Genomic DNA, 19,049 nt, shown 5'->3' with positions numbered 1-19,049 from the left:
ATTGTTTTGTTCAGCCATATATTGTCAAATAAATTATTTCAAATCAGTTCACCTCCATTGTAATTATAATTACTGCCTTCTATTTGTAGGGTCTTACTCTGCCTACAGTCATCCCCATCTGGACACTCTTTACCCTGGTAGATATGAACCAAGAGATCCCTATACTGAGGTGGGGTACACACAATACAGCCCATGACAGGCCAAGTGTTTGGTTAGAATGTCTCTGTCTCAATATTAAACATAGAAGGCATTTACACAAATTGCAACACTTATGAGAACTAGGCTAATTGTGTTATCTCAGAGTGTATGAATATAAAAGCGGCACATGTGTTTAAGACAAAATTATCTTCATTCAAATTCATTACTTGGGTCATGATAATCGCCCTTTGACTATAATCCATTATTGAACACTGCTGAACACTGCTTTTGCAAATTTTGTTGAGAAAGAAAAAAGTGACCAGTTGTCTCCCCTGACAGACTTTCTGATCCTCTTCCTCAGGATTCTGCTTGGATGTTGTGGCATCCAAAGGAACTAATCCGCTTCACCTGCCAGGAGCGATGGACAGCATGCTGTTGGAAATAATATGTTGGACGGGAACGTTGGGAAATGCTAGCCAACCAGTGAGTTTTGAGTTAGTGAGTGTGACCACAGTAAGAGCACTTCAAGATAAAGAAACATGGACGGATACAAACACAAGCAGGAATGATATGTGTCATCTGGACTGTTTCCAAGGCAACCAGTATCACAATGATAAAAATGTCTAAAATAAAGAAGCTGTGATAACATTCTCACAATGCACCATCACCTTGTACACCCCTAGCTGTTTCTTATCCAAATGCTGAAGTAAGACAACGTATAGTTACTGACAAGCTCTGTGACAAAAGGCACTGAGCTGAAACAAGTGCTTTCTAGTTCAAGGAATGGTGAAATCAAATTGCAGTGATGAACAAAACAATGATTGAATTTGTTTCTGCCACTAGGGGTGAAACGGTATATCACAGTATTAGTAGAATCATGGAATTTTGCCTTGGGTTCGGTATACCATAATGCAATCCAAAATTTGGTATTTTCAGTTTTCGTACCGTCATTTATTAACCTTTTAAAACCTTTTCTAAAATGTCTAGAAATCGAATTATTTTGTCAAATTCTTTTCTAGATGGCCGCTATTTTCCCGGAAGTAAGTTCTCATATACCAAACCGAAACGGACTGAACCGAAGGCTTTGTACCGCAATATGTACCGTGTACCGTGGTAAGAGCGTTTCACCCCTATCTGCCACAAACATTATTGACACTGTCAGTAGGACATTGTCCATATTATGCACAGATTATGAATGACAACAATCCCACTTCCCTGTTCTCTAGTAAAGAACGTCCCATTCATATAGCAATCATCATCTGATTATTAGGTTGTAATAATAAATATACATCAGCTATACAAATACAAAACTCTTAACTGGAATGAACAAAAACACATAACTGACAGTCGAAACTTGTAAGTAGAGACTGAAAATGATCCAAATGAGTGTGACACAAAAAGTCCAGTATTTCAGCAACCATCAACTGTGAAGCTTGTAAATGATTCATCCTTTCAACAGTCGCGCTGTAATGCCAAAGCTTTACTCAACTTCACTAAAACGTCTTCACTGTGGACGTGATTTCATAAAACTAAAGTGATATGTAAGCGTCTTATAACCATATTTGCCGCAAATTGCTGCAACATTGCTGAGGTGTGGCGTTAAGCAATATTCACTCACTCACTTATAACCATATTCACTCACTCACTTATAACCATATACCTAAGTTAAATCCTTAAAATATTTTATTTATGACGGTGGAGAGTTGAGTGCTAGAACACTTTTACCTTGTAACCACACCTGTGTTCATAGATGATACACTGCCATTATTAAACGTCCCCCTTCTGAGAACCAACTACAGACCAGGATAACAATTTGATATTCTTGCAATTTGATATTCATTGTGCCATGTGTTGTGACACTGACATGTCATCGCCATGGTAACTCAAGGTAACATAAAGATGGACAGAGCCCCCCTTCCCTCAGTTAACCCTAACCATGTACAGAATAATGAGTGATTGTCTTAGATGACAGCTGTCTTCATTTCTTCTTCACCATCTTCATCACCCACTCCATCCCATCCTGGAACACAATAACAGATATCAGATACCTGGTGTAACAAACATACATCTGATGAACATGATCTGTTGTGTACATGAGCCCAGATTTTCAAAGCTCTCTTAGCACTAAGAAAGTTGTAAATTAATGTTAATGTATGGCACTTACTTACTATCTTAGCTAAGAGAGAGCTTCAAAAGTCTAGATCCTGGTGTATATCTGATGTAACATATATTTGGGGTACATCTGAGGTACATCTGGGAGTATATCACATGTAACATACATTTGTGGTACATCCGCTGTATATCTGATGTAACATATATTTGTGGTACATCTGAGGTACATCCGAGTATATCACATGTAACATACATTTGTGGTACATTTGAGGTACATCCGCTGTATATCTGATGTAACATATATTTGAGGTACATCTGAGGTACATCCGAGTATATCACATGTAACATACATTTGTGGTACATCTGAGGTACATTCGCTGTATATCTGATGTAACATATATTTGGGGTGCATCTGAGGTACATCCGAGTATATCACATGTAACATACATTTGTGGTACATCTGAGGTACATCCGCTGTATATCTGATGTAACATATATTTGAGGTACATCTGAGGTACATCCGAGTATATCACATGTAACATACATTTGTGGTACATCTGAGGTACATCCAGCTGTATATCTGATGTAACATATATTTGTGGTACATCTGAGGTACATCCGGAGTATATCACATGTAACATACATTTGTGGTACATCTGAGGTACATCCGCTGTATATCTGATGTAACATATATTTGTGGTACATCTGAGGTACATCCGGAGTATATCACATGTAACATACATTTGTGGTACATCTGAGGTACATCCGCTGTATATCTGATGTAACATATATTTGAGGTACATCTGAGGTACATCCGGAGTATATCACATGTAACATACATTTGTGGTACATCTGAGGTACATCCGCTGTATATCTGATGTAACATATATTTGTGGTACATCTGAGGTACATCCGGAGTATATCACATGTAACATACATTTGTGGTACATCTGAGGTACATCCGCTGTATATCTGATGTAACATATATTTGAGGTACATCTGAGGTACATCCGCTGTATATCTGTTGTATATCTGTTGTAACATATATTTGGTGTACATATGGTGTATATCTGATGCAACATATATCTGTGTATTCTTCACATTTTATACATTCAGTGTATCATTATATAGGTGGTGTGTGTCTAATGTATGTGTAATGTGTATTATCACATTTTATACATTCAGTGTATCATTATATAGGTGGTGTGTGTCTAATTTATATGTAATGTGTATTATCACATTTTTATCATTTGCAACATGTACCACATTGTACATGTCTCATATATAAAAAATGTACATCGTTGTATTCCAGCTGCATATATATTGTATTTTCAAGTATTCTCTGTGTGTGTGCGTGTGTGTGTGTGTGAAATATGCAATGCACATCATTGTATATTTCTAGTATGTCTAATGTGCATCATTGTATAGGTCTGTAAGAATATTACTGTACACCTATGTCATATATATATATATATAGGTATTAACTCTTTCAACACCAGTCAACCAGAGGCATTTACTGCCATGACACCGAGTTCCCAGAGACCCTGAGGTCATAGATGAAGCCTATGTTTATGAAGGAAATTATAAGCTTGCAAAACGTTATTGCTACTACATCCCATACACCATTTAAAAGATCTAATCCTACTGTTGATAAATATGAAGTTTATTTTTATAATATTATTCAAATAATACAACTACAACTTAAATAAATGTATTTTTGAAAGAAAATGCAAGCTTACATTTATAATGTCCAGATAAACCACGAAAGAAGCAAAAACTATGGCGATTTTTTTCCATTTGTGACATGTCATAACATGCCCGTGCCTTTTTCTTTTATATTTTCATTTTTACGTCATCAGAAAATTATTATAAAAAGATTTCTTAAATAATATGTATGGTCGCCTATTTCCCGATATCTGTGGCTTTCCGCTCGGTAACATGACATAACAACAGAAAATACCTCCGTTTTCGAAGCTTCGTATGAATAACATGCGAAGCGAATCGTTTGATGTCGGGCATCGTTCGAAAGCTCTGAACATCAACAATATCACTGTACCCTTGCCAAGAGTATTTTCACAGTTGTAAGAAGCGATTTTATTGGATAAAAATTGGTTTCTAATGACGCTTTTTCGCCACAGTCTGCTATAAGGGTCGTGATTGGTCAAAATCAGACACGTGACCTAAGGCAGCCAATCATATTACGGCAATGGATATCGTCCTCGTAAACGAAAACTTTTAGATTTAGACAAAAGTTTTGGGTAAAATAATGCTATTCTGAACATATTAAGCAAGAAATCGCTACCTATACGTAAATTATGGAACTTATTGGACGTATCGTGCTAGGTTATGACCTATGACAAAAATGCTTCATGTATATATTTTCGCATTAAACATCGTGTCCGAGCGTGAAGATTGAGGCGGCGAGAGCCGAGATGTCACTTGTCAGTGACTTGACTTACATTACATGATCGCACAAAAAGATGGAAATAGTAATTTTATATGTACCTTTGACAACTCTTATGAATGTTGTTGTTGATTTTATGCATTAGTTTATTCAATTTATTTAATGAATTCCTCGAAACATCGTTACTTTGCTCTTTGACAATGTTATTGTGGACCCGCTGCCGAAGCATGTGTCCGAGAATCATTTTCAATAATATTGCGAAAAATAGTTTATAATTTTAATTCTGCTGATAATATATGATAAATTGAAATTTAATAAGTGTTTTCAGACATTGTGAAATGTGATAGATTTAATATATGAATCATAAGTCAGGTAGGTTCCTAAAATTATGTCTCATTTTGACGTGACTACTGCCTGGCCGCTTAATCGGCCTCCGGTGTCTGGGGACTCATAACGTTGTGGCCGCTTAAGCGGCCTGCGGTGTTGAATGGGTTAATGTACATCTTATGTATCAAATGTGGATAATTGCATATCATGGTTTGACTCCATATCAGTATATCAGTGTATATCACGTGTATATGGACTACATCAACCATGTATTGTTGGTATGTACAGTAGATATAAAACTATGTGTGTTATCTCCAGACCTACTCCCTACCTTAACCCCCTCCCCCGTGACTGCTGAGCAGGCCTGGATCTGCCACTTCCTGTCCCGTATACTCTGCAGACCAATTCCTTGGGAGATTTCGGATGGGGAGGCAGCAGTCAGCAGATCCTGTTTGTTGGCAAACACCACAAGAGGGACACCGGACAGCTTTTCTTCTTCCAGAAGCTCCTTCAGTTCCTGTGACAGTCACCCACATGTTTCCAGCAAATGAATGACAATGAACGACATGAGATGTCCAAATGTATCACTCTTAAATTCCACACCCCTCAGGAAAAGGTGTGGCCATAAGAAACCACTAAAATGAACCTCTAATGAACCTCTGCCTTCTTTTAAAATAACATCTTAGCACACATTTGAAGAGCATTTTATGGTAAATGATAACCAATTTCTCACTGCACAATTCTGCAGAATCCTTTAGGCGCTTGGTAAATACAACTGATAATATTAATAATACTGGAAATTCATATAGCGCTAAATCCAACCACTAAGTGGGTGCTCATAATGACCCCCACCCTTCAGAGATAAGTTCGAGGAGTTGACAAAAGTACAAACAGATGTTTCAATATATCAAGATACGAGCTGTATGAACAATAAGACATAAAGACAATCATTCCACAATGCCTCTTACCTCTGATGTTTCTTCAAATCGTTTCTTGTCACTGCTGTCAATCACGTACAGCTGCAAAATAAAATGATTCTAACCAATCAACTTGACAATGCACGCTGACAAGATGCAAACCAACACTGCAGGGACTGGTCTGATCTACATATTTAAGACAGTGACAGTGAGCTGGGTTGAATGTTGCTTTCAACAGTATTTCAGTTTCAAAGATGTTTTGCTAAAAGATCAAAGGCGTCGAAGGTACTTTATCAGGCTATAAAGTACAATTTTTTAAATTGAATGACGTCACACTGTATTGACGTCACTTCACCACTGTCGTCTGACCCCTTGTTATCAAACGTACCCTTGGTACCCAACGTCACGATTCCTGTCAGATGTCACATCGTAAAGCCTCCTACTGTAAACTACTCCAGAGCACCCCGTTTCTTGGTTTGCAGTTGCTTCACTCAGCTAACATCACTGGTCGAAACATTATGTTTATGCTTTTCGACGGATATAATGTCTCAGCTCGACTCACAATTAAACAGCGACACGGCAACCTTTGCCATGTTTACAGACCCACAATGTATCCTTGGAACGTCACATGACTAGTCAGCTTCATCTGGATTTAGGGTTCTAAACTTACATTGGTAGTAGAAATGCAATGTTGATATTGGCTTACATTAATCACAGATGCAATTAAAGTAAGCAAGTGTCCTTATACTTTAACTAAAATAGTGAAGTGTATTTCAGTATATAATAATGTGCCAGTTTCATGTGGGAGGAAATACTAAGTGATGCAGGTCTCTGACGTTTACAACAATAATGGTGTTGACAAACCAAGAAGCATAATGAGGAAAACTGGGATTCATATTGCTCAGGTTCCAAGTTAACAATGAAAAACAATAACTCACCAATACATCTGTGTTATCGAAGTAGTTCTTCCAGTATGGTCTGATCTTCCTCTGCCCGCCAATGTCCCACACGTTCAGCTTGCAGCCGGCCGACTGCACAGACTTGATGTTGAATCCCTGCCAGAATGAAAAGATATGTAATGATATTTGTTTATAAATGATAAATGTTTACTACTTTATTCACATATTGAACATATTAACAATCACTCAGCTGCCACCACCAAATGTTACCAATCCACCTGGTTTGTTCAGATACTGTTGTAACCTAGAATCTCAATAGGAATCCTGGCAATCACAGACTACAAACTTTTCAATGAACACCAACGCATCCCAGGAATAGCACGCCGGTAGAATTATCATCAGTTTCTGCAGTAAACTGACAGTGGACAAACATGTGTCTCCTTAAACATCCCAACACTGCCTCACAATTGTTCTCATCAGTGCAGCCTGTAAATACTGATGATTGATGATTGACGGTGACGGTGATGATGATGATGATGATGATGATGATGATTGATCGAGTAAGGTTTACGCCACTTTTAGCAATATTCCAGAAATGGGCTTCACACATTGTACCCATGTGGGGATTCGAACCCGGGTCTTCCGCGTGACGAGCCAACGCTTTAACCACTAGGCTACCCCACCGCCCCAGATCATATAGGAAATGGCCCTGGGTATTAATCATTGTACCAAGTAAATATGATGTACGGAATACCAGAGGATGGAACTGAAGGTGAAAACCTAAGTTTGTTGTCTAAATATCTGACTTTTCTCCTAGATCCGCACGAAGGACATGGGTGGTTATGGATCAACCAGCGAATTCATCAGCGCCGTCGTCCACAGTCTGTAGAGTCTTCACAAAGCTCATATTGTTTGTTATTTATTGTTTTTGTCAAATTAACATAAATGTCATGTTTGTCAACATTTAAATGCCTAGTTTATGATAGCAACTTGAAAGAAAATTGTAGGAATTGTAATGATGTTAAGATTTTATGTGTACATCTGAAGTTAGTCATAATGAAATCCTGTTGGCTGTGAAAATGTGTTACTCTGTCACTACCTGCAGCTTGAGAAGAAACAGGCTGATGCTTGGGCCAAAGCTTTCGTAGCAAGCTGGTGAGAAAAAACAAATGATCTAAACTGTTCATTTCAGAATGATGTACTCATGTGCAATATCTTATTTTTGTGAGTTGAAATTTGTTCCATATCGGGTTTTTTTCTGTTTCGGTAAATGAAACGAAGATGAGCACTGATGAATCTCATTTTGATATTTCAACATTTTGTTTTGAATGTTTTAGAGATTACAGATTTCTGTAGTTCAGATGTCACATTGAACACATGCATGGATAAGTTTAAGAGTCGCAGTATGTGTAGTCAGACATTGTGTAGCTGGAATACAGAAGAAAAGCTGTCTACACAAAACTGATTCTCATATTTCGAGCATATATTTCAGTAGAATGATAGATTTTATTAAAAAGTTCAAAAGTTGAGCGGTATCTATTCACATAAGGTTAAGAACTGTTCCTGATACTATCCCATAAGAGCCCTGCCATTAAGTTCAGTTCATTCACATGTAACATTATAATTATTTGAAGTAAATGCATTTTTAGTTGCACTTTCAAACAGGTTCCAGTAGTGGTTTCCCTCGGACTTTTTCAACTGCACTCCTTCGTCGGGCAGTTAATGGAAGACCTCGGGCTTCTGCAAATGATAATGCCCTAACAAATAGCATTACCCTTATATTAGAGTAGATCTATTTTCTGTATTTACAGACTTTATGATGTATGCAGATATTTATCAGACTGTACATTGTTTGCACACAGACTGTTACATTATACCCTGTACAGATACCACTGAAAGGCTATGATGAGTTAATTATTAGATTTTCATCCAAATTTTGGTAAAACGCTGAGGTAGAAGGCATTTGGGGATTATCATTTGCAAAAACTTTTGTGGAAATTAGATCTCCAGACTTTGTATACAGATGGATTGGAATGAAAATTTAATAAATAGTTTATCATGGCCTAAGCTAAGATTGTAGATAACACCATTTGTTCATGGTTTATTATTATTTTTTGTTTTGTTAATAAAACATATACCAAAGCAACAATGTTACTTTTTGTTATCCTTGTGTTGTCCAGGGCCCCGTTCCTCAAAGCGATCGTAGCGCTACGACAGTCGTAACTCCCATACTTTAACATAGACTTACGACTGTCGTAGCGCTACGATCACTTTGAGGAACGAGGTCCAGGAAAACCGGACCCGTGAAGATCCAGGTTCAATATCCCATGCTTGTTGTAAGTGGCGACTAACAGGATTGGGTGGTCAGGTTCACTGACTTGGTTGACACGTCATCGTATCCCAATTCCATAGATCGATGCTCATGCTGCTGATCACTGGATTGTCTGGTCCTGACACGATTATTTACAGACCTCCACCATATAGCTGGGATATTTCTGAGTGCAGTGTAAAACTAAACTCACTCACTCATTCCAGGAAAACCACAAAAGTCACCAGTAGAATATGTGAGATTTATTTCAACATACAGAGGACATTGTAAGTGATTCTGTGTCATCAGAAAGTGACAGGACGGATCAAGTATGCCGATATGACTCTGGGAATCATGACAAAATATTACAAACATCAATTCACTGCTTAAGTAGTTGAAGGAATAATCAATAAAACAAGGCAGATATAATTTAATGTATCAGATCTACAGAACAACATCCTTAAACTGGATACTATTTATACTGGAGTTGAACATACAAAAGTAAATTCTTGGCGGATGTGGACTTGAGGACCGCTTTTCATAGTACTTCTATCTTAAAAATTAATATCTGAACAATACCATTCACATGCATATATAGCTTGAAGAAATATACAGAGGACTGTGCAATTAGTTTGAAGAAAGTTTGAGATTATTTGCTTAATAACTGATAATTTCATAATAGAGAAGCATTTTTACTGAACACTTCAGAAACTTTCTGAAAAACTTCCTGCAACTTTGTGTCATACAACACTGGCTTCCACAGTTGAAAGAAACTGAATCATAATAATATTCAAACTCAGTTAACATGGTGTCACAATCAAGTTACATCAGTATTGCTCAGCCACTGAAGCTGGTGAGGTGTACTTATCCCCCCTCAAAACACTCGGTAGAGATGTATTCTAATATTTTCAATTAATTAGCCCCTGAGTCAATGAATTGTGAAATAAAAGGATTTCATTTGTAAACGGGACTTGTGTAGAGCTGTGACAGACAAAATACATTTCACTCTGCACAAGACAAGCTACAAGTTTTACTTGCCCTACAATTAATATTATTTTTTGCAAGCATTTTGCTCTTTAATCACAATGAACATTGGAAAATATTCACTGGAATTCATGCTGTTCCACATGAGAGAACCTGTGCAGTGGCGTGGCAACAGACTAGTACAAAGGGTTTAAAGGCGGGATTCCTACATTTCGTGGAGTTACACATTGCAACAGTTAGTTGAGGATATGAACCATACGGCAACAGCAGACTTCGCTGAAACACATATCTAAACGTGAGACACCTGAACCTGAAGACCTGGAACCCTATCCGCATTTGTACGCCCACTGTTACGATAGGTCGTAACACTACGAACGCTTTATGGATCGGAGCCCTGTTATATATTTCTAAACTACTGTACAGTTCATTTTCATCCTTTGCAAAATACCCTTCATATGTACAGATGTTACAAGATACTTGCACCAGGCACAAGGTATGGCACTGATCTGATGACTGGGCAAAGCTCCTTCTAATGAGGAGTCCTGAGAGTTGTAAAATATAACAGTGGTGAAATGCTAAGTGTTGAATATAAATATCATCAAATTCAATTGTTTTTATGCTGCTTTGTTAAGATGACTTTTTTTATAAGGCATCAGTGCAAACTGTTCGGTAAACAGCAAAAAACTCTAAACCATATTGAAGAGATATTGCTTTGTTCAGCCATATATTGTCAAATAAATTATTTCCAAATCAGTTCACCTCCATTGTAATTATAATTACTGCCTTCTATTTGTAGGGTCTTACTCTGCCTACAGTCATCCCCATCTGGACACTCTTTACCCTGGTAGATATGAACCAAGAGATCCCTATACTGAGGTGGGGTACACACAATACAGCCCATGACAGACCAAGTGTTTGGTTAGAATGTCTCTGTCTCAATATTAAACATGGAAGGCATTTACACAAATTGCAACACTTATGAGAGCTAGGCTAATTGTGTTATCTCAGAGTGTATAAATATAAAAGCGGCACATGTGTTTAAGACAAAATTATCTTCATTCAAAATCATTATTTGGGTCATGATAATCACCCTTTGACTATAATCCATTATTGAACACTGCTTAACACTGCTTTTGCAAATTTTGTTGAAAAAGAAAAATGTGACCAGTTGTCTCCCCTGGCAGACTTTCTGATCCTCTTCCCTGGGATTCTGCTTGGATGTTGTGTCATCCAAAGGAACTAATCAGCTTCATCTGCCAGTAGCGATGAACAGCATGCTATTGGAAATAATATGTTGGACGGGAACGTTGGGAATGCTAGCCAACCAGTGAGTTTTGAGTTAGTGAGTGTGACCACAGTAAGAGCACTTCAAGATAAAGAAACATGGACGGATACAAACACAAGCAGGAATGATATGTGTCATCTGGACTGTTTCCAAGGCAACCAGTATCACAATGATAAAAATGTCTAAAATAAAGAAGCTGTGATAACATTCTCACAATGCACCATCACCTTGTACACCCCTAGCTGTTTCTTATCCAAATGCTGAAGTAAGACAACGTATAGTTACTGACAAGCTCTGTGACAAAAGGCACTGAGCTGAAACAAGTGCATTCTAGTTCAAGGAATGGTGAAATCAAATTGCAGTGATGAACAAAACAATGATTGAATTTGTTTCTGCCACTAGGGGGGAAATGGTATATCGCAGTATTAGTAGAATCATGGAATTTTGCCTTGGGTTCGGTATACCATAATGCAATCCAAAATTTGGTATTTTCAGTTTTCGTACCGTCATTTATTAACCTTTTAAAACCTTTTCTAAAATGTCTAGAAATCGAATTATTTTGTCAAATTCTTTTCTAGATGGCCGCTATTTTCCGGAAGTAAGTTCTCATATACCAAACCCGAAACGGACTGAACCGAAGGCTTTGTACCGCAATATGTACCGTACCGTGGTAAGGCGTTTCACCCCTATCTGCCACAAACATTATTGACACTGTCAGTAGGGACATTGTCCATATTATGCACAGATTATGAATGACAACAATCCCACTTCCCTGTTCTCTAGTAAAGAACGTCCCATTCATATAGCAATCATCATCTGATTATTAGGTTGTAATAATAAATATACATCAGCTATACAAATACAAAACTCTTAACTGGAATGAACAAAAACACATAACTGACAGTCGAAACTTGTAAGTAGAGACTGAAAATGATCCAAATGAGTGTGACACAAAAAGTCCAGTATTTCAGCAACCATCAACTGTGAAGCTTGTAAATGATTCATCCTTTCAACAGTCGCGCTGTAATGCCAAAGCTTTACTCAACTTCACTAAAATGTCTTCACTGTGGACGTATTTCATAAAACTAAAGTGATATGTAAGCGTCTTATAACCATATTTGCCGCAAATTGCTGCAACATTGCTGAGGTGGCGTTAAGCAATATTCACTCACTCACTTATAACCATATTCACTCACTCACTTATAACCATATACCTAAGTTAAATCCTTAAAATATTTTATTTATGACCGTGGAGAGTTGAGTGCTAGAACACTTTTACCTTGTAACCACACCTGTGTTCATAGATGATACACTGCCATTATTAAACATCCCCCTTCTGAGAATCAACTACAGACCAGGATAACAATTTGATATTCTTGCAATTTGATATTCATTGTGCCATGTGTTGTGACACTGACATGTCATCGCCATGGTAACTCAAGGTAACATAAAGATGGACAGAGCCCCCCTTCCCTCAGTTAACCCTAACCATGTACAGAATAATGAGTGATTGTCTTAGATGACAGCTGTCTTCATTTCTTCTTCACCATCTTCATCACCCACTCCATCCCATCCTGGAACACAACAACAGATATCAGATACCTGGTGTAACACATACATGGTGTACATCTGGTGAACATGATCTGTTGTGTACATGAGCCCAGATTTTCAAAGCTCTCTTAGCACTAAGAAAGTTGTAAATTAATGTTAATGTATGGCACTTACGACTATCTTAGCACTATGAGAGCTTCGAAAGTCTAGATCCTGGTGTATATCTGATGTAACATATATTTGGGGTACATCTGAGGTACATCTGAGGTACATCCGGAGTATATCACATGTAACATACATTTGTGGTACATCTGAGGTACATCCGCTGTATATCTGATGTAACATATATTTGTGGTACATCTGAGGTACATCCGGAGTATATCACATGTAACATACATTTGTGGTACATCTGAGGTACATCCGCTGTATATCTGATGTAACATATATTTGAGGTACATCTGAGGTACATCCGCTGTATATCTGTTGTATATCTGTTGTAACATATATTTGGTGTACATATGGTGTATATCTGATGCAACATATATCTGTGTATTCTTCACATTTTATACATTCAGTGTATCATTATCATATAGGTGGTGTGTGTCTAATGTATGTGTAATGTGTATTATCACATTTTATACATTCAGTGTATCATTATATAGGTGGTGTGTGTCTAATTTATATGTAATGTGTATTATCACATTTTTATCATTTGCAACATGTACCACATTGTACATGTCTCATATATAAAAAATGTACATCGTTGTATTCCAGCTGCATATATATTGTATTTTCAAGTATTCTCTGTGTGTGTGTGCATGTGTGTGTGTGAAATATGCAATGCACATCATTGTATATTTCTAGTATGTCTAATGTGCATCATTGTATAGGTCTGTAAGAATATTACTGTACACCTATGTCATATATATATATATATATATATGTATCGATGTACATCTTTGTACATCTTATGTATCAAATGTGGATAATTGCATATCACAGTTTGACTCCATATCAGTATATCAGTGTATATCACATCAACCATGTATCGCTGGTACCGGTATGTACAGTAATTATGGTAACTATGTGTGTTATCTCCAGACCTACTCCCTACCTTAACCCCTTCCCCCGTGACTGCTGAGCAGGCCTGGATCTGCCACTTCCTGTCCCGGATACTCTGCAGACCAATTCCTTTGGAGATTTCCGATTCGGAGGCAGCAGTCAGCAGATCCTGTTTGTTGGCAAACACCACAAGAGGGACACCGCTAAGCTTTTCTTCTTCCAGAAGCTCCTTCAGTTCCTGTGACAGTCACCCACATGTTTCCAGCAAATGAATGACAATGAATGACATGAGATGTCCAAATGTATCACTCTTAAATTCCACACCCCTCAGGAAAAGGTGTGGCCATAAGAAACCACTAAAATGAACCTCTAATGAACCTCTGCCTTCTTTTAAAATAACATCTTAGCACACATTTGAAGAGCATTTTATGGTAAATGATAACCAATTTCTCACTGCACAATTCTGCAGAATCCTTTAGGCTTTGGTAAATACAACTGATAATATTAATAATACTGGAAATTCATATAGCTAAATCCAACCACTAAGTGGGTGCTCATAATGACCCCCACCCTTCAGAGATAAGTTCGAGGAGTTGACAAAAGTACAAACAGATGTTTCAATATATCAAGATCTGAGCTGTATGAACAATAAGACATAAAGACAATCATTCCACAATGCCTCTTACCTCTGATGTTTCTTCAAATCGTTTCTTGTCACTGCTGTCAATCACATTACAGCTGCAAAATAAAATGATTCTAACCAATCAACTTGACAATGCACGCTGACAAGATGCAAACCAACACTGCAGGGACTGGTCTGATCTACATATTTAAGACAGTGACAGTGAGCTGGGTTGAATGTTGCTTTCAACAGTATTTCAGTTTCAAAGATGTTTTGCTAAAAGATCAAAGCGTCGAAGGTACTTTATCAGGCTATAAAGTACAATTTTTAAATTGAATGGCGTCACACTGTATTGGCGTCACTTCACCACTGTCGTCTGACCCCTTGTTATCAAAGCGTACCCTTGGTACCCAACGTCCGCGATTCCTGTCAGATGTCACATCGTAAAGCCTCCTACTGTAAACTACTCCAGAGCACCCGTTTCTTGGTTTGCAGTTGCTTCACTCAGCTAACATCACTGGTCGAAACATTATTATGTTTATGCTTTTAAAAGCCGGATATAATGTCTCAGCTCGACTCACAATTAAACAGCGACATACGGCAACCTTTGCCATGTTTACAGACCCACAATGTATCCTTGGAACGTCACATGACTAGTCAGCTTCATCTGGATTTAGGGTTCTAAACTTACATTGGTAGTAGAAATGCAATGTTGATATTGGCTTACATTAATCACAGATGCAATTAAAGTAAGCAAGTGTCCTTATACTTTAACTAAAATAGTGAAGTGTATTTCAGTATATAATAATGTGCCAGTTTCATGTGGGAGGAAATACTAAGTGATGCAGGTCTCTGGCGTTTACAACAATAATGGTGTTGACAAACCAAGAAGCATAATGAGGAAAACTGGGATTCATATTGCTCAGGTTCCAAGTTAACAATGAAAACAATAACTCACCAATACATCTGTGTTATCGAGTAGTTCTTCCAGTATGGTCTGATCTTCCTCTGCCCGCCAATGTCCCACACGTTCAGCTTGCAGCCGGCCGTGACTGCACAGACTTGATGTTGAATCCCTGCCAGAATGAAAAGATATGTAATGATATTTGTTTATAAATGATAAATGTTTACTACTTTATTCACATATTGAACATATTAACAATCACTCAGCTGCCACCACCAAATGTTACCAATCCACCTGGTTTGTTCAGATACTGTTGTAACCTAGAATCTCAATAGGAATCCTGGCAATCACAGACTACAAACTTTTCAATGAACACCAACGCATCCCAGGAATAGCACGCCGGTAGAATTATCATCAGTTTCTGCAGTAAACTGACAGTGGACAAACATGTGTCTCCTTAAACATCCCAACACTGCCTCACAATTGTTCTCATCAGTGCAGCCTGTAAATACTGATGATTGATGATTGACGGTGACGGTGATGATGATGATGATGATGATGATGATGATTGATCGAGTAAGGTTTACGCCACTTTTAGCAATATTCCAGAAATGGGCTTCACACATTGTACCCATGTTGTATCGAACCTGAGTCTTCAGCATGACTGACTGACTAACTGAGTATAGTTTTACGCCGCTTTTAGCAATATTCCAGCAATATCACGGCGGGGGACACCAGAAATGGGCTTCACACATTGTGCCCATTTGGGGAATCGAACCAGGGTCTTCGGCGTGACGAGCCAACGCTTTAACCACTAGGCTACCCCCACTGCCCAATCATTGATGAGGATCATGATGATCAAGTAAGTCACCTCATGACTGTATTTCATTCAGTTCCTAACAAGCTTACTACACTTACATTTACAGAAACACACATATCTCAGGTTGATTTGTTCTTCAATCAAGGTTATGCTGCTCTCATTTTCAGCAATATTCCAGCTATATTACAGCAGTCTGTAAATACTCTAGTCTCTAGGCAGAATAAACCAGCCAATCTTGTTACTTGACGTACCTGCGTGGGTGTTATGTGGGATACATCTTCAGATGCCAACTTCTTCAGTAGAGTTGTCTTGCCAGCATTGTCCAGCCCCAATAACAAGATTCTTAGTTCCCTGTCAGGAGATGACTTCAGCTTCCTCAACAGTTGAAGTAGACCCTGAAGGATTTGTTAGAATGTTTAGAATTGTACATGTCAGTAACAGACCTAGGAATTTGTGTTGTCAGTTCTTTTGGCACTAATATAAACAAGGTGAGGATGTTTATTCAGGGACACTCTTATGCTGTGTTATCATTTGTGGGAATCACAGGCATTAATATTATTGCTAACATGGCCATCCAGGGGTGGAAATAACTTTAAAATTGCTAGTGTACTCCGGTACAGTGGCACATGTAAAATCACTTGTCCTGATCATTTTTCCACTATACCGGCCGTTTTCTTGTTGATTTTTTAAATAAACAACATAATTAATATTGGAAAGTCAACTGGACACCGGTACAGTGTGATATACCAATTTGCTTGCCCAACAGAAAAAAACACTGGACTCGGGCATCGGGCAATGGGTTATTTCCACCTCTGCCATCACATTGTCTAGATCCCTGCACCAGATAGTGGCTGAGAGAAGTTAACCATTAAACAGTCTTTGGAACAAGATATTATTAATCATAAACCATGATGAAAATCTGGGAAGATTTCATAGATAACAACTTTTTTTTTGCAACAACCCTGCATAACTTCTTCATGATCAACTGATGAACACAGGTCACTTCCTTATATATTGCCATGATTATTAGGGGTGGGTATTGCAGAGAATTTTCATATTGCGATATGTATTGCAATATATTGCATGAAGTATTTTTAAACAAAAAACTACTTATAACCGAGTTACTTCTTGATTTATAGAGCAAAAACATAAACAAATCACTAGGCTTGATTAAGCTTTAATAACAACTTTAATCATGATAAAATAAAAATGTGAATAATATCTGGCACAAATGAAACAAGGACATATCCGAACATTTCCGAGTGTTACGAAGTTTTCCGAATGCAAGTCAAAATACCGGTTTTCGATCAGCGTATCGCAATACGTATCGTTTTCATGTCTGAACCGGTAAATACCGGTAAACCGGTTATATTGCGCAGCCCTAATCATTAGGGTAGAAGTGTTATTGACTGCATATTTTAGCATTCAGTATTTATCATGCTGATGCATCTTGACGCAAAAATTATTCTATTCTGTATATCATGTGAAAATAGATGAAAACAATACCGATGTAGACCTGTAATTAACAAAGCTGATGCTAAATACGAAGTTGGTTGATTGAATTTAATTTTCTACCTCTTCATAGCAACCTTTCACAAGGAAATCTTAATAAATGTGAGTTTAGATGAGTATCAACACAGCATTAACATTTGAAAAGTAGTTATCCATAGATTGAATGATATACATGATATATGATGACATCCCTACATCTTGCACATGATGGTATTTCATTCATTACAAAAGACAAATGTTAAGATATGAAACATGAACATGAAAAAAATGTCATATATTTTCTATTATTTAATTAGGCATCGCAAGGTTGGAGCAACAGAAGGATGATCCAAAGAAAGAAACATAAGCATTTGAAAATGCAAACAAAGCTTGGGATTGTGACCAGAGAGCATATAATAAGATTATATTATATGGTCTCTGTTGTCTCATAATCTCAAAACAAACACATCTTCTTTCAACACGGTCATCAGTATATATCTATCTATCTACCTATCTGACTGTTGCCTGTTAAAATGGTGAATAATTGGGGCTAAACTTAAAACAATATGTTGAATAACAAAGCAGGTTATCATAAAATCATCATGCTGTGATTGGGTTATGAACATGATGAGATCTGGTAACGATTTGTCAAACTGTACTAAATGCATTAGTTATCCAGCTGAAACATAAAAATTTAGTGGCTGTTCCTGACGTAGTATGTCATCCCGTCATCCGAGAGGAGGTTATCCTCAGGTATGCAGAATGACAGACACTACTGAATCTCGAGAATCGTTCGGTCTAATGAAGAGTTTATCTTACTGTAAGAATGACAATGATTATTGAGGCCGTGTTTTCTTTCTCCCCTAAAGGCTTGGGAAAATATTATGAACCAACACGTATAATAGGATACGCCTCATTGATTCACAACACGCTATATTGTGATCAACCGGCACGGCAGGTGAACATCTTCTCATTAACAGGTAAAATATCCCTCAAAACCATAAACAACGGAAATCCTATCCAAGTACACGTAGACAATATGTACATATACACCTACTGTTTAGAAAAATGAACATACGAAAAACCAATAAGTAAATAATATTGTAAACAATCGAAAAATCGTTACCATTTTTGATGAATTATCTTAGTTTGGGGTAACTACGTGTGACGTCAGATCTTTCTGCGTACTCCTTATTTCAGCCTTTCCATTCGTAAGAGTCTGGTA

The 19,049-nt window shown here is 37.6% G+C and overlaps 1 protein-coding gene across 1 annotated transcript; it reads right to left on the bottom strand.

Annotated features, from left to right (window-relative positions):
- Window positions 1-1,946: 1,946 nt before the first annotated feature.
- On the bottom strand, window positions 1,947-19,049 carry LOC124253610 (ADP-ribosylation factor-like protein 3). The gene is made up of 6 exons (XM_046687419.1): window positions 18,951-19,049; window positions 16,585-16,728; window positions 6,837-6,953; window positions 5,950-6,000; window positions 5,313-5,498; window positions 1,947-2,158 (listed from the first exon to the last, which is right to left on the bottom strand). Exons 1-6 carry the CDS (start codon window positions 18,951-18,953, stop codon window positions 2,117-2,119), a joined length of 543 nt encoding a protein of 180 aa, XP_046543375.1. The 5' UTR covers window positions 18,954-19,049; the 3' UTR covers window positions 1,947-2,116.

The sequence above is a fragment of the Haliotis rubra genome, unplaced genomic scaffold (assembly GCF_003918875.1).
Source record: "Haliotis rubra isolate DU_JTF1 unplaced genomic scaffold, ASM391887v1 Scf547, whole genome shotgun sequence".
Lineage (NCBI taxonomy): Eukaryota > Metazoa > Mollusca > Gastropoda > Lepetellida > Haliotidae > Haliotis > Haliotis rubra.
The sequence above is the reverse complement of the archived record's forward strand: the minus strand, read 5'-3'. Positions and strand labels throughout refer to the sequence as shown.

Excerpts from the sequence above, each read along its gene's own strand:
- LOC124253610 (XM_046687419.1), bottom strand. Across the intron at positions 6,954-16,584 it reads CCCACATAACACCCACGCAG|GGATTCAACATCAAGTCTGT; the intron begins GTACGTCAAGTA and ends TCATTCTGGCAG. Across the intron at positions 2,159-5,312 it reads TCACGGGGGAGGGGGTTAAG|GATGGGATGGAGTGGGTGAT; the intron begins GTAGGGAGTAGG and ends ATTGTGTTCCAG.